At 39.7% G+C, this 22,560-nt stretch overlaps 1 protein-coding gene across 7 annotated transcripts in view; it reads right to left on the bottom strand.

Annotated features, from left to right (window-relative positions):
• Positions 1-22,560, bottom strand: part of LOC113068638 (IQ motif and SEC7 domain-containing protein 1-like) — a 109,198-nt gene that overhangs the window by 40,764 nt on the left and 45,874 nt on the right. Inside the window, exons 1-2 of one of the 7 annotated variants that reach the window (XM_026241419.1) lie at positions 8,688-9,137; positions 3,545-3,657 (exon numbers count right to left, since the gene is read on the bottom strand). The exons of 4 other annotated variants lie outside the window; for them this stretch is intronic. In XM_026241419.1, the coding sequence (XP_026097204.1) occupies positions 3,545-3,636 (92 nt within the window). In that variant the 5' untranslated portion in view covers positions 3,637-3,657; positions 8,688-9,137. Of the gene's footprint in view, positions 1-3,544; positions 3,968-8,687; positions 9,138-22,560 lie in introns of those variants that run through there. 2 more of the 7 variants (XM_026241421.1, XM_026241418.1) reach the window with 2 other exon arrangements.

Raw genomic sequence — 22,560 nt, 5'->3', positions numbered from 1 at the left:
TTCTAATGTTGACCATTCCATCCAGACTGTTTTAATGGGTAAGTACATGCCCATAGTTAGGATTTAGTATTTAAGCTTTCTGCATAACACCTCCTGTGACTGTTCTCAATGCTCTCTAAATATGCACTCTTGATTTTTATGTAAATCCAAGTGTACCATTCCCAACACCAGCTAAGATATACAAAGCTATTATATGCTCCTGTGGTAGACAGCATTTTCATGCCGGACCTATCCCAGATTGAGCTTTCATTTTTGTTTCTATGAAATAAGCAAGAATTAGTGGCCATTCACACCAAAATACTTTTCAGTTTGTGTTAAGATATGCTTTGTGTTAAACTTCTTTTCATTTGAGCTGCTTTCCCGAATGCCATGTCTTGAGATGCTGCAAAAGATTTAATATGCAAAATCAATGGTCAAACACACTTACAAGACTTATTTTGGAATAGATTTATTTCTGCCTTCAAATGTGATTCCTGGTCATCTGACCTGCATCTAAATACTCGTATCATACAAGGTGTAAAGGAAACAGGTCAATTTAGCTCAAAGGGAATCATTTAAGATTTTAAAGGGAATTTTAACAGAATCACTGTTTCACTGCTGATCACTGAGACGCCCTTAAATCTGCACTGGATATTAATATCCAAGTATAGTGAAAACACTATTAATTAGCACAGTAACAATATTGGCAGTTTAAGACATTAACATGCACAAAACACAAGATACTTCTCTTTTCAATATGAATAAGGCATTATTATATAAATTTAAGACATATAAACTAATCTAACACATAAGCACACACACTCACACATTCACACAAGTTGCAGGAAGATAGAAAGTTAGGAAAGGATGAGTTTAAGAGAATAAAAATGTGGTATCCCAAGTTTACAGCAATACGTGAAATTGCATAGACATGAACAGCAAAACAATCACTTAATTAACACTCGCACTGAGTTCCTCAGTGAGGTAAAAATTATATTAGATACACCAGTACAGGTCAGAGTCTGGAGGTTACTTGCATTGCCTGTGTAAAGGGGGTTCCCTTTTTGTCTTTGGAAAGGGGGTTTCCCGAGGTTGCTGATTGGCTGAAAGTTCAGTAGTCACTGAAGTGACATTTTGGGAAGCCCGTGGTTGGGCGTCGTCTGATGATGTGGAGTTATGGGCTGGTTGTAGTTAAACGGGCACTCGAGGTCAGACTCGGAGGCACGGCATTATAAAACTGAATTCAGAACACAAAACTCTCAAACGGAAAAGAAAAGAAACTAAAGTAAAAGAACAGAATAGAAGTAAAGTTTGACGAGTCTACGTGGTGTTTCTTCTAATCGTGGCGAAGTAGCAGCAGGCGTGCAGGCCGAAGCATGCGGGAACCGCACTCAAAGAACGCTAAAAGTCATGACAAAAAGCAAATTTGAAAAGCAAAAGCTAAAGGCCAAATTTGATGTTGGCCTGAATATTTAAACTGCCGTTTTGGCCACACCTCAAATGTTGTTTTGACCAATTAGATATTGTCTTGGCTCGGGGGTATCATAATTCATATGTTATCTTATCAAGCATGTGGTCCGAATTCTCCTGCTCTTGCGGGGTCTAATTTTGGACATGATCCCTATAATAAGAATATGATACATTTGACAAATAACTGATGGTCGGGAATGTTTCAGGCAAACAGATTCAAACACATACTTACTAAACATGAATGTGAATCTTTAAGCTATCCAATAGGTATTAAAATACATACACAATAAATGATTATAAACATGGTAGTCAAATGTGTGGGTTACATATAAATTGTCAGGGTTCATAAGAGGCAAAGACTCAAGTGCAGGCAGATGAGGATTCTTTATTTATAAATTCTCAAAACAAAAAATAAAAAACACAACTGAACCCCCGAAGGGGAAAAAACAGAATAGCATTCATGCTTACAACTAGAACATAGACAACTAGACTGACCACAGGAAAGACAGCTATCAAAGACATGAACCAGTACATACGTGAGACAAACAAGCCCAGAACAGAAAACACAGGAAGCTTATAAAGGAAAGGCAATCAGGTAAACAGATGGGACAAAAGGTAACGAGAGAACAGGTGAGTGGAGTTTAGGGGAAATGGAGTCCAGAGGAAAGGGAGAAACACAGGTGGAACAACTACAACAATAATGAGGTGACAATGTGGGCGGGGTCAGAAAAAGACAGGAGAGAGCATATGGCACCAAACAAACACAACACTCACCGAAGACAGTGACAGAAAGACAGAAGACTATGACATAAATGATTATGGAGTTAAGCAATGGACTGATATTCATTTATAAGTCTTTTGAGTTCATTTTGGTGCATCTACATCTATAAAAGACAGTTCCTGTGCCATTCTCTGACATAAAGATGTTCTGTAGGGACCAGAAGATCTCCATAGGAATTTCGGTGGAGGGGGTTCAATCCAAGAATCTTGTTTACTGTCATGTGTTTACATGTGATGGTCAACTGGTCATCTCTTTGACCACCAATCTTGATTGCTTGCCCAAATTTGACAATGGTGTTGATGTTGAAAGCTGTTCTGTGAAAGAGTTGGTTGGTTGGTTATCTTGCTTCTGACTTGTGGCACTAGAACTGATTTACAACATACTGTTGCCTTTCTGAGGAATTCGGCTCCTCACGTTTCAACCATAGTCCTGATCGAATCTTTAGTCTGGTTCGGGTCTGGTACGCTACAAAGGTGTGCTCCGTTACCTATGCTCAAACACTCAGAATTATGATAAGAACGATAAGCAGAGCACCATTGAAGTTACAATTCACATCCATTTACATTAGAGGGTAGTAAGATAAATCATGCTATTTAAGACTGCACGGATCACTGCAAAGCAAAGATAGAAAGTTTTACTCTTTTTCCTTTGCAGAGTCAGATGCAGTGTTCTGACAATTTGCAAGCCACTACATAAATGTTAAAAAGCACTGGCATGATATAAAGCATCACATTTGGTTGTGCTCATATTCAACACTTGTGAGAACGATTGCAAGTATATTCTGGCAGTCAGGTGAGACTTAAGTAAACAGGTAGCACACAAATTTGCATACTTGTCAAAAGATATGATCTATGCGAATGCAGCCTTCATGGTTCATTTTAAAAAGATTATGGTATACAAAGAACCACCTCATTACTTGTCAGAAACCCCTAGCAACCAAATCAAAATCCAACCATTTAGGGGCAAAATTAAGAAAATATTAACAGAACAAACAACTTCTGAGAGCAGACTTGATTAAAAATCTTCATGAATGATGGTAACCAAACATGGTCATTACACATTACAACTAATTATTAAGTCAGCTGTTTAAAGGCCTTATGAGAATTAATTCTATCAAATAAACTCAAGTGATCAAGATAAGAGAGTTTTCTGATGGTCTGCACATCTAAAGCTCATGCTTTGCACACAAACTTAATAACAGGAGACCGGTCCTTATTGTAATTGAGCCATGTGTCTGTGGATCCGCTATGTGTAATTTAGTATTCAGTCAGAGCATATATATCTATCTTCCATATTTAGATGAACATTACTCACTGACTCTTACTCTTTGCAGAATTCCAAAGTGAATGTTGTCCAAAGAAAGATCTCCTGCCAAAAAAGGTCTGTTTCTTCTGCTTAGCTGCCATTATAAGCCACAGTTCAGTTTCCTGCAGAGAGCCAAAGTCTGCTCTGATGAAACCAATCATTTACACACCAGCACATCATGCTCGCTTGCACATACAGGATTTCACTCAAATAATGTAGAAAACAAACTTCCTTCAACAACTTCCTCCTCCTAGTTTGATGTCGTCATGCCTCTAGTCACATGCATCTCTGTACAAACAACTGTAAAGAAGACCTCACAATGCAGTGGGAGCAGCCGAGCACAAATGTAAACTAAGCACACCTTAGCAAGCAAAATACAGTTGACTTATGCTACACTACTAGACTGCTCTAACTAATCAAAAGACACACTAGTGATACTGCATCCTGAATTATAATATACTTTCAGTCTTTCTTTAAAGTTAGAAAAATTAAACATTATTCTTTTGATCAGTTTGTTTACATTTTTTATAATGATATCAAATTCTTCAATAAACATGCTAGAAGGCTAGTCATAGCTTTAGTAAGTAATAGTAAAAATAGCATTGGTATTGAAATATCAATGCTTGCTAATGACTTTTCAACTGTACAGTATATACAATACAGTACAGAACTGTTTTTGACAAGTTGTGATGCATTAAGACAGACTACAGGTGAAGAACTCAGTGACCAAGGCACCAGATGAGTGCCATGTCCACACATTCACACAGAGTACATGCAGTCATAGAGATGTGCTGTAGACACAGTGAAATTCACACTTCTTGTGTAATATCTTTCGAGACGAATCTCATGCACCATCTGTCCTGGCAAACACTGACACGTTCCTCTCTCACAGGTGGCCAGGCTTACAGTGCTCAGACACGAACGCCAGCACACAGTTTAGAAACCATGATGCTCATGTAAAATCAGGCGGAGTTGGGGAAGAACTTCAGTGTGCATTTACTGCTAAATTGTAACATTTCGGATTTAACATTTTTAACCACATCAACTCGGGGGACCCACCGGTGGGTCCAATATTAGATATGCCTGTTTCTCAAAAAAATCTAAAAAACAGCTGAAGTTGTTAACATGGAAAGGATAATTATGCAGCATCCAAAAGAGCAGCAAAAATTAGCATAGGTTCGCAAACAAGCAGTGTGTGTAATGTAATAACAACGCAGAAACAAAATGGCTTAAGGCATGCCTTTTGGGGGGGGGGGGGGGGGCATTACATGATGGCACAAATACCAGAAAACTGACTACTGTAAATCATATAGTAAATCATATTGCATAATTCATTTAAATACACTCATTCCATAAATTTTGCATCTGAAAGGGAAACTCCTACAAATGGATATGTACAGTAATTAGGTCAGCTGCAAAAATGACTGTGCCTTCTCATTGCTTAACTGCATCTTTAGTAAATCCTGACAGTCGTTTTTTTAATGCCAAAAAAGGGGCTCACACTGGCACAGGCTATAAATTAATCTGGCTCTCAATCTGAATCTGAAATTCATATTCCATCTGTACATCAAAATTACACCACAAAATTATATCGACCATTTAATGTTAATCATATTTGAATAGATTCTCCATTCTCCAAATACTTCACCAGGAACGCCTCTGTAACTGAGGTTTAAACTAGTGATTTGAATCTTGTCCAAACTCTGTGAAAGTGTGCGTGCGCTCAAGCATGAGTGACTCAGGCTCTTCTAGTGAAGTCATTTCCCTATCACTGGTCACATTAAAAAGGAACAGCTGCTGTATGATTGAGGGGAAAATGAAGAACGCACTAAAATGACATTTCCTCTTGCAGTCTCACAGACTTACAGAACCCTACAGTCTGAATTGTGTTTCAAAACCACAGATTTCCTCAGGAAAGACAAAAACAAAACACAAATGTGTTTTGTCACATTGCATTGCGGTTCTGGAGCCGTGTTTATTAATAAATCTAATTAGTACCTCAATCCAAAAATTCCTAGACAAAAACCCCTGATAGTATTAGAATGATTTAATTTAATTTGGAATATGGCATTTTGTTGTTTTTGTGTGTGTGCATGTGTGTGTGCATGTGTGTGTGTGTGTGTGTGTGTGTGTGTGTGGCGTCTGTCAAACAATCCCCACTGGGTGTTTGCAAGGGGATTCCAGCATTTCAATTGAATGAAGGTGGATGAGAAAGAGGGCAGAAGAAATCTTTCTGACTTTTGGGAATGCATCACGTTAATGAAAAGCAGTCGTCAGCCCTGTGTGACTGAGTGAGTGTGTGTGTTTGAGCATCCTGGTCATCTCAAGTGGATTTCCATATGTGCCTGAAACACACTGCAGACCAGATGAACCAGATGACAGAGTCAAACACAACATCACATATTAAACATACAGTGATCTCAAAAAGTGTTTGGACACTTAAGCCACAAAGCCACACTTAAGACTTATTGTGTTAGATGACTGAAATAAACGCAACTTGGTTTTATATTTAAAGAGGGACAGCACAAGTCCAATGTTTAACAAAAAAAAGAGGTTTGAATTGAAATTAACTACCACAATTGAGATGTAGGGGAGAGCAGGGGCGAAAGTACCATTTTTCAGAAAAAACATCATTTTAATGTTGTAGACAGAGATATATTTCTGCTGTGGCCAGTAACTCAGAAGTGTGGTCTATCAATACCAGGTGGTGTTTTGTAGAAATGTAGAAAGGCTTCAGTATAATTTCACTTTGAACATAAGTTGCACGTTGTTACTTTTGACCCCATCGGTTGGGACAAATGTAACACACAGGTGGGTTAAAAGTAACACAATATAAGCTAGATTTTTTTCTGTTACTCTTATTTTTATTAAGTATACCTGACTATGACCTTGTTAATATGTAACTGAAAACATATTCTGTCTTTTATTTTTGCAAAAAAATATATATTAATTTAAATTTTTATATATTTTTTTTTATAAATGTCTCAAAACCCGACTGTACAAACTTTATTTTTTTTCAGTGTATTTTTATTAAAAAAAAAAATTTCAACAGAATGAACAATATAATCATTAAATTACATTGGCATACTATAAATTCTAAACATAATGTAACAATAGGCCTATTCATGTTTCCATCAAGTTGTTTTTATGCATAAATTCAAAATGTGCATTAAAACATCTGGAAACACTGCAAATTCATAGGTGGAGGTGTAAAAGCTAAGGTATGGCTAAAACCTAATTATAACTAAGGTAAATGCGAGGTAGGAGCTGCCCAGATGTTCCTCTGTTTGTCTTTCGGACCCTCACTCAGACATATTCTTTTGGTATAATATGACATAAACATTTTAATAAATGATGCAAGACACAGAAATTCACAGAATAGCATGTACTGGAACAAAAGAAATACTTCTTGTCACTGTAGCGGGACAAAAGTAACAATTGTTACTTTTGTCCCGACAGAAACTCCTGACGTTTAAACCTGATTTACTTTTATACTAAAAAACTTTGATAATGCAAACTTTAGGATGTGTTAAAGCACTAAATAACATGTAGATTGATCATTATTGTGACACATGAAACAAAACAAAAAAAACAACACAACTAATAAAAAAAAAAAACTGCTTCAATAATTTACTTTTTGTACTCGAACAGTTTTACGGACCTAACTGCGGGAAACGATGAGGAAATCACGTGATATTTCTCAGCTCCGTCAAGGATTGAATGCTGAATATACCATCATAGCTGGGAATACAAATGCAGTAATAGGTGCTGAGAAAATCACTTTGTTACTTTCTTCCCACGTCACTTTCGCCCCCGCTCTCCCCTACTGATAGAGTATTGTAAGACCTTTTTGCTTTGAATATGTTCATAGCTGTGAATGAACTACACCTGCGGTCACTATGCTGTGTGTGAACTTGAGGAGAACTGACTTGTCTGTGTGACACCAGTTAATGCAAAAGGAAAAGGGAAGTCAGTTCTGAGAAGAGATCTAGCAGAATTAGTTTACTGATGCCACTTGCTTTGATATTTTGCTATCTATAATGCAATAGCATGCAGACATGCAGCATAAATGTGACATTAATATTTTAATACTTCTTGAAGCCACTACAATAGTAGCTCCTCTTGCAGAGCTTTTGCAATTAGTCATTGAATTATTGGAAGATACAATCACTGGCAGCCAAAGAAATCATACAGGCATCACATAACCAACAATGTTATAATAAAAACAACATGTTTGCTGAATTATAGTTTTGCTGTAGGGCTGTTGGCACAGGATATGAGATGGCTGTTATGTGTCCTCCTGCAAAGGAAGCAGCCGTTCCCTGCTGATCTTTGTGGTGTTATGCTGTTATCTAGCTCAGCACTGCAGACATGTGACACGGGAAAAACACACAAGTGTTGAACTGAAAGATCAGGCCACAATTTCCATCATCACAGGGGAAAAAAGGTACTAAAAAACACAAACAGCAACTGAAATTTTAAAATTCTTCCAGCATGTCAAATGCCTCATGGCCTTCCAATAGTTAACAGAGAAGCTCAGACCTTATACAACAACACTGGACGTATAAATAATCCATAACATGAAGCTGTAAGTGCTTTATGCTTTACGCTCGCATGAAAGTCTTGAATAAGATGTCTAACCTCAGTCGAGGACATCTCTGACTAATAAATAATGCAGCTGTATTCAGTTTCATGCTGTCTAAGAACTGATTGTTCAAGACCTGAAATATGTGGACTGTTATGTTACACTGTATCTCTCAGCTGGACAGGCTAAAAAAACACCATCATTAATGTGATCATCTCATAAATACAGAGCAATGCTTCTGTCAGCACACATGACTTTTGCTACAGAGTCTACAGAATGAATGACACTGGTGCTGCATTTACATAAAACAGGTCAACAGCATATGACAAGCTTCTGTATACACAGGCTTTTCAATACACACACATTTTACAGCACTTTGGAAACATTTATTAACATAATTCGGATGTACTGTAGCTTGACAAAGGCCACTTCCAGTAACACCTGAATACGTCGATATAAACAAATATTCTTTAATGGCACTCGTTTTATTCTATTATCAAACCACATAGTTTAATCATTAGTTCAGAGCTAACTTGCACACAAACACTAGTTATAGACCAGTCTTACCAGCTGTCCAGCTCCAGTTCAAGCAGAGACTGCATTTTCTCTGAGTTGCACTGCAAACACCACATATCTGCAGAAGAACACACGTCCACAACGCAGCCAACTCAACCATCACTGGATCCAAGCGCTCCAGGGCTCTTGAGTTCAGCACAAGAACAGCTCTACTGCTCACCGTGACTGCTCTGAGAGACCAGCCCCTCTCTCTCTCTCTCTCTCTCTCTCCCTCTCTCTCTCTCTCTCTCTCTGCGTTATCTGTCACATTCACTAAGAGGAATTCCACTGACAGATTTGATGCCAGCTGCCTATGTAATGCAAACCCTGCTTCAAATGCACAGTGAACGAAGGCGGGAGAGAGGGAAGGAACCAATGAATGAGTGAACACTCACAGGGTGACTTCTGCACCAGGTGGCAGAGGAATGCAAGTGGGAAAAAGAGGAAGCACCTCTATTAATAGAGCCTTTCAGAGAGAGCGAGAGATTGTCCTGTTCAAACGATCCAGCATTTGCTGCTCTGTTCTGACGATCATGTGTTTATGCTTCATGTCTACCGCTTTGTGTGTTTAGACTCTTGAGAGACAAATGCACACTCTTCCTCAGCATCACAAAAATAAGAGTGAAGAAGACGTTGAGTATTATTTGACCTTGTTTCAGTGACCTTCCTTTGAATATATATGTGGACACAAATGGCTTTATAGAGGTTGTCTTGATTAATTTTCTTATATTCTCATGCAGATTCTCTCTTTTTCTGTTCTTATGGTTACACTTGTAAAGAATACAGCCTTACAGCAACATTAAAGCCACTTTACTGAATCAATGTTAATAGATTTATACAAAAATATACAGCTTTTATCTATTGAACTAAATTATTTTTATTTCTCATGACAAACATCAGCGATGAAGATAAATATAAAATGTTTCCCCTTATTCTATAAACTCCTGTCATTTCTGTCATCTGTACTAGTTGGGCTCTAAATATCTGTGGGAAAAAAAGCGATTATATTTACAGATAAATTACACAGCTTTAACTAAAACACATTAACTTAATATAAATAATAAACTGCTTATTTAAACAATAAATTGAAATAACCTTCATATTTGTTTTCAGATTTAATATCGCTAAATATATAAATCTGGTTATTTTGTATTTCAAATTACATTTAGTCTATACAAATGATTACAGAAACCGTCCCCATTTCATTTATGTTTCACTAATCCACCACATTAACTACTTCATTTATATATTTAGTTTTAACATAAACAAAATAATAACATATTAATGGAGTATATTGGGCCCTACATAGTTCAATACATTATAAGGCATCGTATATAATTCAAGTATGAATATAGGTCAAGTAAAAAAATATATCATGTGACATGCAGCTGTAGTCCTGGACTGACAGGGCTCTAGAAGATGTCATGAGGAGCATGAGATTGTGTGTAGAGGTGCTGGAAGGTTCACTGACCCTCTCATCTGAGGTGACAGGAAAAAGAGAAAATAAGTACCAGATGGCCAACTGTTTCCTTTACAAGGACACCAATCACTGCGCCAGCATTGCTGGATGAAGGTGACCAGGTCCTCTAATTAGAAGCAGGACATTTCTTTCCCTGTGGAGAAAATGACTGCTTCCATTGGTTTGCTGCAACTAACACCTCAAACAGTGCATTGCTAAAGGGAACAGTTCAGTTCAACAGTTAAGAGAAGCAGTGCCAGCATCTGTAGGTCAATTGAAGATCCGGGATGTCAGATCCGGGAAGTTCAACTGGACTCTCATAAAACATCTGCTTCAACTCTAAGCATTTGCCTGCAATGAAGACTAACTCCCACCAGGCCCACAATCATGGTGTCTTATTATAGTGCTTGTCAGTTATTTTTATATTCTCATTAACCAGCCTTAAGTAATCACAAGTTATATGGTTTAACAAGAACTGACCAGAAATAATAAAAAGAGAAAAGGGGCCTGCATCCTAAAGGGTGATAAAGAGTTATCCAGTACCAGTGGAAACTGATGTCATTCCATATTTCCAGATTGTGATGTGCTTTCTCGGATGTTGTGTGGTCATATCTGCTAAGGTTTGTTTAACTAGGATCTCTGGGACTCCAGAAAGAACAATTCCAGTGGCCTTGAAATGGATAAAGCTGTGTTAATGTACCTGAAATGATCAATATGAAATGATCCATATTTTAATTTAAGCTCTGTCTAAAAATAATGTCCTTAGTCTAGCCTGAAAAGGTCTTGCATTTGGTGCGGTAAAGTTGGTATTATGTTGGACATGCAATATTCTGTGAGAATTAAGGGACTTTCTCAAAAGCCCATAAACATAAAAAATAAAAATAAAATCCATTCCAAAATGTGAAAACATGCAAAGCCAGCGTACGCCTGGTGGGGCCGCAGGAGGATGTCCGTGTAGGCCGAAGGGAAGGGTCCGGTACTGTCAATGGCCACTGGGGGTTGAGAAGGCAGTCTTTGGCTTGACAGCCTTGGAGAGTGGTACCTGCCAATAGCCCTTGGTGAGGTCCAGGGTACTGAACACATCCTGGAACTGACTGACCAGGTGCTGCAGGTCCGTCTTCTGGGCAGCCGAGAGGTGGGGGTTGACATCCACAACCACGGGCTCTGTGAGACTCAGGGAAGATACTGGGTCCCGGGCCCCCAACCATTTTTTCAGGAGGTTGATGTGATAGAGTTGCTCTGTCTGCCGCCGTCCTGGCTGTCTCAGGCGGTACGTGACTGGCCCAATCCTCTCCACCACCGAGTAGGGTCCTTTCCCGGTCGTTCCTCATCCCGATGGCTTGTCGGTAGGCGTGAGGTAGTGCACGAAGGAGGCGATCGACCACCACTCGTTCCACTACCTGTGTTGGGGTGGGGTCTCCCTCCAGCAACAAATGCAGGGCGATGCGGCCGAGTTTGGCTGCCTGGGCACGGGCTGGCACCCGGGGCTTGTATTCCAATTTATGAAACTGCTGGGCGGCTCAGACAGGGGAGAGGCAGAGCCCGGCCAGGATCTCTCGCTTGACTTCAGCATAGTTGTTGGCAGTCATCAAGGGGAGCGAGAAGTAAGCCCTCTGTGCTTCACCGGTGAGGAGGGGCGCCAGCGCACGTGCCCATTCCTCCTCAGCCCATTCCTCACGGTGGGTGGTATTCTCAAAGACTTGTAGGAAGGCCTCCACATCGTCATCGGCTGTCATTTGTGGTAAGAGGCATGTCGCTTGTGCCCGAGGTTCAGGTAGCGGAACACGCTGGGCTACGGTGGCCTGGATGGCGGTGAGTTCATCCTCCGTCCTGACCAGGCGAGTGGCGAGGTGTTCCACTATCTGCTGCTGGCGGATACTCACTTCAGCAAGGCGTTGTAAGAGATCCTCCATTGCGGGGAGGTGATCTTGTCGGTAATCCTTCACTACTTTGCCCGCATTCTCCACCACTTGTCACGGGGTGAAGAATCACTCAACAAGAGTTCATGAATTTAAATGCCCTGGAGGGTGGATTTATTTAATAGTGTAGGGTGCCTGGTGAAGTGAGGTGAGCCGCTTCCTGGTGGCTGGTGCTTCCCTTGCGCTCTCCGTGCTCTTCGGTGCCAACCAAAGTGAAAGTGGGTGTCCTGACGTGCTCCAAAGTGGTTGGGCTGTCGGTCGCTCACTGCTTTCTGCGGAGAAATGAGAGAGGGATTAGACCAGCGTTGCATTCGGTTTGAGACCGTCCTCTGAGTGCAGCGTGTGCTGCTTAAGAGAGTGTAGGCTGATGGGGAGCAGCTGTGACCGATCAGCCGGTGATGAGGATGTGCAGGTGTTTTCCGTTGGTTGCCAGGGTGACGCTGATTCCTCCGAGGACACTCGTCACAATATATATATATGTAGGGTTCTTAAATTTGTTTCCTTGCACAAACATTCTAACTTACTGTGAATAATTGAATTAATATTAATGGACAAATTTGAAAATGCCCTTATAGACAAGCTGATTTAATGGTTGTAGGAATGAATGGTACAGTGGACTTTGCACCGTTTAGGCCATTTGAGGCCTGTTGGCTCTTGGAGACCCAGTGATTGGAATCACATCCTGATTTAATTTCCCCACTGTTGTTCCCGCATACACTCCACACTTGTAAAAATAGGCACATAATATAGCAATGTTATGGTGCCCGTAGGATTACTTTTTTTTCACTTCGTTTTGTCATGGCCACAACAAAAAAAACTCATTGGAACCTGATAATATGTCGTGGCCATGAGATATTAATTTGAGAGAGCACCATATTAACTTGTGTGAATGTGCTATTATGTTGTGGCCTCGAGATGCTATGTTGAGGGAATGACATCCATTTCTGATGGCCATGTGTTTAATGGTAAACAAACCTTCGTGACCATAGCAGGTCAGACTAGTCGGAACCATAGCCAGATTGAGCATCACGTTGCTATGGATCCCTATGCATCTGGAAGGAGAAGCAGCAGGAGGGGAAGCTTTGACCAGAGCCTACACACAGTCCTCCAGAGCTCAAAAAGAGGTAGTATAACTGGCAAATTGAACATCTTTAGAGACATTCTCTACGAAGAAGGCAAAGGGTGTTTTGAAGAACTGCTACAGAGAAAGATTCCTTTCAAATAGAGTGGGAGACAGGAAAAATAAATCTTGCAGTTGGTAAAGAAATTCTTCGAAAGGCATGGAAGAAGGCCAGAAGAAGGGCTTGAAGAACCTGTGGGTCAGATTAGAGCTAGACTCATAAAACAGAGGCAAGCAGAGAATATTTGGAGACACAGAAGCCGTAAGGAGAAAGCAAGGTCAAGCTTCTTCCATGACCCTTTTAGGTATGCATGAGGCTTATTGGACGAGAAGAAGAATGGAATGGTGCACAACACTGAACAGGAGCTGGAGGATTTTATCAAAATGCAGAATACTGACAGCTTGAGAGAAAGCTCCCTTGGACCACCAAGGCATGTTCCTTGCCCACCAGAGCCATCCATGCAGTTCAACACCAATCCTTCAAACTGGTCTGAAATTAAACAGATTGTGGAATGAGCAAGAGCAGCCTCAGTAGCTGGACTAAATGGCGTACCCTACAAAGTCTTCAAGAACTGTCCCATGGTCCTGAAGCTGTTGTGGAAAATGATGAGTGTTGCCTGGAAATCAAAAGCTTTTCCATTAACATGGAGCAAGACATACACCACCTTCATCCCAAAAGAAAAACACTCCCGCAACATCAGCCAGTTCAGAGGCATTGCTCTTCTAAACGTGGAAGGAAAGATCTTCTGGCAAAGTGAATGACCAGTTACCTCCTGACAAATAACTACATTTACACCAGTTGTCAGAAGGCAGGCTTCCCAGGTTTTATAGGCTGTGTAGAGCAGCGGTCCCCATGTTTTTAGCGCCAAGGACCGGTTTAACGTCAGACAATTTGTTCACGGACTGGGCTTTAAGGTATGATGGGTAAATACAACAAAATGATATGATACGACTGGCATAAAAACTGTGACCAACTGTGACCTTCACATGACAAAGATGTAACACAGAGAATCCAGGATTTTTTTTTTTTAAATGAAAGATCGTTATGGCTGAGCGCACTTCTACCTGTTATTTGTTTTGCAAAAATCCACCACTCCCAGCTCTTCTGGTCCAATCAGCGCAGGGCTGTGCCACAGAGTTGTTTTGTGTTACAAATGTAAAAAATATATATATAATGACTGAGTACATCATGAATCCATTTTCCAAACCATGTTTTTGTCTTATCCTGAATCACTATGATACCCCTATAATGAGTGTTTATATTCAGACTATTTTAGTCTGGTTGGGGTCAGCAACGCTTCATAGTTGGTAGATCAAGAAGTTTGGGAAGGCTTTACACAGCAGACCTGCCTGATAATCACATGGCTATATCAATGAACTCACAGCTCTCTAGCGGGGCTCCCATTTAAATCCATCAGCTTAGGGTAAAAGCTGGAGAAAGTAAGGCTAGTATTCGAGCTGAAAGAGACTTCAGATCCAGCAGTGCAAATCAGCAAGGCCCAAGTGCTGGCTGAAAGGAAATGGAAAGCATCACAGTCAGTAAACCAGGCCATAACCTGCCAGAAACACCAGGAGGTTGTTGGAGTGGTGCAATATGGCAGAGCAGGCTTTGGCTGGGGAACATCATCTGGTAATTTCTGGTAATCAAGTGTCCCCAACTAAGCAAGCCAGAGGTGGCAGCGGCAAGAAAGAAAAACTCCATCAGTGACAGAAAAAACCATGGGACCAGGATCAGTCTGGGGCAGTTCTCCTATGCTCGGAAGAAACCAGCAGTTCAATTCCAGGCTGCAGCAAAGTTAGATTGTGTAGAAGAATCAAAAATCTGTTTCCTGTGGTCTTGTCCCGGTGACTGTCTAGGAGGTAAGGTCTTGACTGTGGATCTGTCTCTGGGGCTCATCTAGTTGTCCTGGTCTCCGCAGACATTCAGAAGATCAAAGCTTTGAGCCTATGTCAGCAAGTGAGACATTGCATCAGGCAAGGCTGAGCTTCTTAATCAGGGCCACGTATGATGCCCTCTCAAGCCCCCAGAATCTGCACCTCTGGAATGGCACAGAGGAGATGTGCACAGGCACAGAGGCAGCTTTGCTGCCACCAGAATCCCAGTTTACAGCAAATTCTGTCTGGCTGCAAAACGTCACTGACCCAAGGACGTTATGGATGGCATCATGGCCAGGTCCTGCAGAAACTAGCTGAAGTCATTGATTCATGTAGAGTAGAAGCCAACAGGGCCAGGCCAGTAACATTGCAGGGGCTGATCCACTTTGCGAGACAATGGGGTGAGGCACTAAGCAGTGACACAAAGGAGTGGTCCCTGCTGTCACCTGGAGGCAACTAGAGCTGAGAGCTGAGAGCTGATATTGATCACCAGCTGAAGTTCTCACACCAGATCACCATAGGTCTAAACATTTTTAACAGGTGATCTGTAAGACATTTTAGATTTAGATTTTCAGAATCCTGCTCCCATGGCTATATTAGGCAGGGAGTACAGCATTCACCTGTGTCTACAAAAGTACATAGCACCTGATCATTATCTTTTATTCAAACAACTCATATGATGATATTAAATTACCTATGTATCTCTAATATACTGTAGCAGGATGATAGATTTATAAAACTATATATATACATGAATTCTGAATATAAACTGTCATTTTAAACTCCTACACAAATGCATGTAATTAAGGTCAGTGATGGGAGATCGCAAGGTTATCTCAATTATTTTTCCTGCTGTGAAAGTGGACTTTGATCCAAAAGTTATCTGTGAGGTTTTTAGCTTTTTCTTTGCATTTACATAAGGAAGACTGGTTTTGAGTTGGTTCCTCCTGTAGGAGATATTATACTGAATCATTCATGAGGATATCACATTCCCTATCTGACCAAATGCAGAGCACACAACACCCTCAGGACAGAAACAACAATTCCACCGGTCAGGAGCAGCTTACATAGGAGGCTTTCAGATATGATTTCACATTGTTTATAGTTTTTTACCCAGCAGATGGGGCAACAACATCACATTTGAGCTCTAGTTACCATTACTGAACAATTGTCAAACCTGTTCGCATAGATGCTGCCACCACAATGGGGACACATAGAACTGTAACCACTGTAAAACATGTAAAAAGAAGAAAATAATCAACTAACTTGAGACAACCCACATAGCAAACGGTCTTGGCCCACATGTGACGTCTTTCCCGTAAAAACTTGAGATACAGGGCAGCTTGTGGATGGAGTTTTTCTGAAGGCTGTCCATGATGTATGATGTACTGAAACACCTGACAGTGTTGATATGAAAACAATCTACTGTAGCCTACAGCGCCCATTATATTATACACACACACACACAACACTCTTAAGTGCTGTCCACTCGAGTGTTCCAGCTGTTTCCTGTGCTGCTGAACCTCAGCTAGACGACTATTATGACTACATGAGATTCAGCAAGGAAACCCAGATTCGCTGGGATAATACGCTGGGAATTAAATGCACTGCAAACCCTCACACTCTCACATACAGATTCATGCACTACAGCACTACTGCATGAGCGCATCACAAAGCCTAACCCCTCTGCTCCTTGCAGCCAATACATTTGCTCTCTGAACCCTGACCCCTTCGCCTGAGTCCCACCAGAGACCTGCCTGCCTCCCAATTATAAAAGTTACATTAAAATGTATTTGTTTAGAAGACGCTTGTATCAAAATTGACTTATAAATGAGGAACTTTAAAAGCAAGTTTGGGCAAGTTAATGTAGTTACCACCAACTGATGAATGGGATATAGCTCACAATCACCTGAGATATCAATTTTCATGTAGATTGCTAGGATAAAATAAATCAAGCTGAAATTCCAAACGGATTGTTTAATTTTCACTTCACAAAGAGCAGATTAACTGTTTACATCAGTTTATTTTTTTATTTTTTTAAGCTGCCAACCACTGCCAGAATTTCTCACTGCCACTTTTTTTTCAATTGAATATGGGTACATTTTCATAAAAATAGCAAGATTTTTAACAAAAAGCTGCGAAAATGGGCTTTTTTTTGCCATTGCGCCATTATTGGTTCAGATTCAAAACAATGATCAAATTATAAATGGAGTAGATAGAATCCTACCTCACTTTCTGGGCTGGAATGTCATTCAGTAAAGTTACGCATTTTTGATTCACATGCTGCTTAATAATTCATTTTATCTGCACCCCAGCAGAGTTGAAGCAGAACTCCTGTCATACAAAATGTCCAGGACGCTACGCTCCATATGACTAGTAAGCCAATTCTCAAATAACTGCTATGATGTCTTTTGTTCTACCTGCTTAAATGATAGAAGTACTTGTGCTGTCCAATCTATTAAGACTGTGTCTGTTCTCCAAATAGTGAGATCAAAATATAAATTTAATGTATGAGCTAGAAAAAATCTGATTGTGATTAAACCAGAAAAATGTAAAATAAATGAAGAAAAACTATTTTTAAACTTTGGGCTCATAATCATTAGATCACTCACACCCAAAGCAGTTATTGTAAATTAAATGATCACAGATAATAGTTTTGATGTACAAACCCGTTTGTTAGGACACTGTACAAATTGTGTACAAAAACAGAATGCAATGATGTGGAAGTTTCAAATTTCAATATATTATATTTAGATATGGCTTCTTTTTTTACCTACAGAGTTTTAGCCGGCAACGGTGAATGTGCGCGGTGGATTGTGTTCACCGACAATGTTTTCTGGAAGTATTCCTGAGCCCATGTTGTGATTTCCACTACAGTAGCATTCCTGTATGTGATGCAGTGCCGTCTAAGGGCTCGAAGATCAAGGGCATCCAGTATGGTTTTCCGGCCTTGACCATTACGCACAGAGATTGTTCCAGATTCTCTGAATCTTTGGATGATATTATTTTCTGTAGATGATGATAACTTTAAAATCTTAGCAATTTTTCTATGAGATACTCCTTTCTGATATTGCTACACTATTTTCAGCTGCATAATTGGGGGAATTGGTGATTCTCTGCCCATCTTGACTTCTGAGACACACTGCCACTCTGAGAGGCTCTTTTATACTCAGTCATGTTGCCAAGTGACCTAATAAGTTGCAAAATGGTCCTCCAGCTGTTCCTTATATGTACATTTAACTTTTCCGGCCTCTTATTGCTACCTGTCCCAGCATTTTTGGAATGTGTAGCTCTCATGAAATCCAAAATAAGCCAATATTTGGCATGACATTTCAAAATGTCTCACTTTCAACATTTGATATGTTATCTATATTCTATTGTGAATAAAATACAAGTGTATGAGATTTGTAAATTATTCCATATCTCTCTAGAAGGAAACTAGTAGTCTTGAGAGCAAATGGAGAAAAACTAAGTTGGACGTTTTGAGAATATGTACCAATATGTACCAGCTATTTAAATATTCCCTCACAGTTTAACAGTAATGACTTTATGAATTTCTTGACTGATGAAATAGATAAAATTAGAAATACAATAACAATGTAGATTCTACAGCGTCTAATACTTCAGTTTCATCCATGACACCCAAAGATAAACTGCAGTGCTTTACAACTATAGGACAGGAAGAGCTAAATAATCTTGTACACTGCAACTAAACCAATAACATGTTTATTAGATCCTCTACCCACTAAATTACTGAAAGAGTTGTTACCTGTAGCCGAAGAACCGCTTCTCAATATTATTAACTCGTCATTATCTTTAGGTCACGTCCCAAAACCATTCACACACACTAGGAAGCCACAAATAGATCCTAATGAATTGGCAAATAACAGGCCCATTTCAAAAGTTGTTCACTCAATTGTGTTCCTTCCTGCAAAAATATGATCTGTATGAAGAATTTCAGTCAGGGTTTCAGGCCCCACCATAGCACAGAAACTGCACTTGTTAAAATTACAAATGACCCGCTTCTTGCGTCAGATCAAGGCTGCATCTCATTGCTAGTTTTACTTGATCTTAGTGCTGCGTTCGACACCATAGATCATGACATACTCATAGATCGATTACAAAACTATTCAGGTATTCAAGGACAGGCTTTAAGATGGTTTAGATCCTACGTGTCCGATCACTACAACTCTGTTTATTGAAATGGGGAGTCATCTCACCAGTAAAATATGGAGTGCCACAGGAAACTGTTCTAGGTCCTCTGCTTTTTTCAATATACATGTTGCCCCTTGTAATATTATTAGAAAATACGGGATTAGTTTCCACTGTTATGCTGATGATACTCAACTATATATCTCAAAGAGACCAGATGAAACTTCTAAATTATCTAAACAGAGTGTGTTCAAAATTTAAAAGATTGGATGACCAATGATTTTCTTATATTAAATTCAAATAAGACAGAGATATTACTTTTTGGACCAAAAAACAGTTCACAGAATCTTATAGATTACAATTTGCAACTAGACGGATGTACTGCTACTTCCTCTACAGTAAAAAATCTGGGTGTTATATTAGACAGCAACGTGTATTTTGTAAACCATATTTCCCAAGTTACAAAAAAAGCATTCTTCCATCTTAGAAACATTGCCAAGCTACGAAACATGTAGTTCATGCTTTCATGACCTCTAGACTGGACTATTGTAATGCACTTCTAGGTGGTTGTCCTGCATCTTCAATAAAACAAGCTACAGGTAGTCCAAAATGCAGCGACTAGAGTCCTTACCACGTCAAGAAAATATGATCATATGACCCCAGTTCTACAGGAAAAGTACTGTATAACAAAGCTGATTTTCAATGCACTAAAGTCAACATTTATCAGACTATTATTATCGGTTCAATAAATAGAAAAGAGAGGCACACTCACATCCCGGGCAGCACACAGGAGCTCAAAGCAGACCACTGATGTCAGCCAAAGACACAAGCACCTTCAACTCAACAATCAGACGGCAGTACTGAATGATCCATGAGCTGCTGTCACACTCCACAGTGTGCTGTCCAAATCTGCTGCAGGTTGAGACAGTCAGTAAATAAGTAATGCTGTCTGCTGTCTCAGATGAGTAGATCGAGTTATCTGAGGTCTCCAGTGTCATGCTGAATCTCTGCTGAGAGTTTCTTCTCACAAACATCATCTACTTCATAGAAATTCTCATTCAAATGGAGTTTTTGCTTTAATTTGCTTCACAAACAAAGTCAGATTAAATTAATACAAAAACATCAGTATGAACTTATCTCTTTCCCATATTCATTTAATATTTTCCCAGTGGTAAAATATCTACAAAATAAAATAAATAAAATATGAAATTATATTTTTTTATTTTATTATTGCCTTTTTAGAACAATATTTAAGAATATTTATTTTGATAAAAGTTAAGACAACCCTGCACACAAGTTTTCATTACTGTAGTCAAAAGATATAATTCTAATTAAATATGATATAAAAATATAATTTTAAGAATATGTTGAAGTCTGCAATCTGTTGTGGTTTTGTTTTCTATTTTGTGCTTTATTCTGTGTTCACATACCATTGGACTGCTTCTGAAGGATTTGTTTAAGAACTACAAACACAAATTAAAAGCATTAAAAGAAAACTACAAACATGGTGGATGTTCGCAACCAACGGTTTTAAACGCATTATGCAAAAAATATGAGGATATGAGCATTCACTGCATAAAGACCCACAGTGTTCGGCAGATCAGTGTGCTACGTTTCTCTCCAATACGGTAGGAAGTTAAATGAAATGAAATGTGGAAGATGTGAACTGTGACAAGATGATTGACTGACCAGTCTACTGTGCGACAGAGAGGCAATTGTATGACGTGATAGTATGTCCCAAAGCTTGCCTACTCAAAAGTGTGTACTTTTTCTTCACCAAAAGAGTACACACTTTAATGGCATAGCATAAGTAGGCACATTGGGACACAGCACTATAGTCTCTGTCATGAACCTTCTTGTCTCTCACCTTTGTCTCATTTCCGTGGTTAGTTCCCAAGTCTGGTCTTGTACTGTATCGCGTACCTTGTCAGTGACGTGCGCTTACTTGGCCATTTGTTGTAATAAACAGAAAAGTATGTTCAAGCACCAGCAAAACACTGCGTACAGATATATTATTTGAGAGAAGCATTCAATCAGCAGAAGTTAAAAGGAGCTCATATGTGTATTTATTTCTTGTCTCAGCGTTTAGCGCAGTTGTCGTTGCTATGAAACACTTGTTGTTGTTTTTTAGTGTGTAGCATCCTGAAATCTTGTTGGTCTCGTATTGTATCGCGTACCTTGTCAGTGTCGTGAGCTTGCTTGGCCATTTGTTTTGATAAAAAGGAAAGTGTGTCCAGCTGAATTAAATTTGAGTATTGTTGGACAAATATAAAAACCTTAGTATACTGCGGCAGCAGTCACAACAGCCCTTCTTGTGTGAAGACTGAAGAGTGTAAAGACCATTGACTCCACCATTGATCCCTACTATCACTATCACTCACATTTTTCATCAAGCACGGTGAGTAATGGCTTCTCCTGCTATTGTTATTTGCACCTCTTGCCACATGTACAGTTTATCTATCTCTGTCGCAGATGAGGGATTCACATGTGATAAATGCAGGGAAATAGTTAGGCTGACAGAGAAGATTTCAGAATTAGAGACACGCATCCAAACTTTGATTCAGGACAGTAAGAATCTAAGAAAACAGTAAGAAGACAGAAGAATGGCATCTACGCTAATATTTGTCTGTTTCTCTCAGTAGAGGTACTGGTCTGCTTATCTCTAATGGTTGGAAATTTAATCCTTTAGCATCTCTGAATATCAACAGCTCCTTTGAATCACATTCAGCCACTATTACCCACCCTCTTAAAATTCATTTTATAGTTGTCGCCCTCCAGGGCCACTTGGTTACTTTGTGTAAAAATTAGATGTGCTGCTCTAAAATTTTCCTGAGGATGGTTCTGCTTGGAGACTTCAGCATCCACCTTGATAAACCTCAGGCTGCAGACTTCCACACTCTGCTTGCCTCTTTTGATCTCAAGAGAGTGTTAACTACTGCTACTCACAAATCAGAAAACCAACTGAACCTTATTTACACATGACACTGCTCCACTGATCATGTACTGGTTACTCCTATGCACACCTAAGATCACGTCCTCCTCATTCCTAACATAAACATGGTTCCTGACACAACACAATAGAGCTGAAGATCGGGCTTAATGTATATAATTTTACACAGACTCAGGCTTGCGCTCCGGTTTGTGAGGTAAATGAGCGGCCATGTGATGTGTTTTTCGATTAGTGTGAGAAAGATACAAAAATGGATGCTGAGTAGGTGAAATGGAGGCTTGCCTCTGGTGATTACGTTTTAGTTGCACCAGCAACTAAAGCAAAGTCTGAGATGTGGAAAAGTTTTGACCATGTTTATCATGATAATAATGAGCCAGTGGGTTATATTGCTGGACTCACCATCAGTGAGT

Source organism: Carassius auratus, linkage group LG48F, assembly GCF_003368295.1.
Source record: "Carassius auratus strain Wakin linkage group LG48F, ASM336829v1, whole genome shotgun sequence".
Lineage (NCBI taxonomy): Eukaryota > Metazoa > Chordata > Actinopteri > Cypriniformes > Cyprinidae > Carassius > Carassius auratus.
The sequence above is the reverse complement of the archived record's forward strand: the minus strand, read 5'-3'. Positions and strand labels throughout refer to the sequence as shown.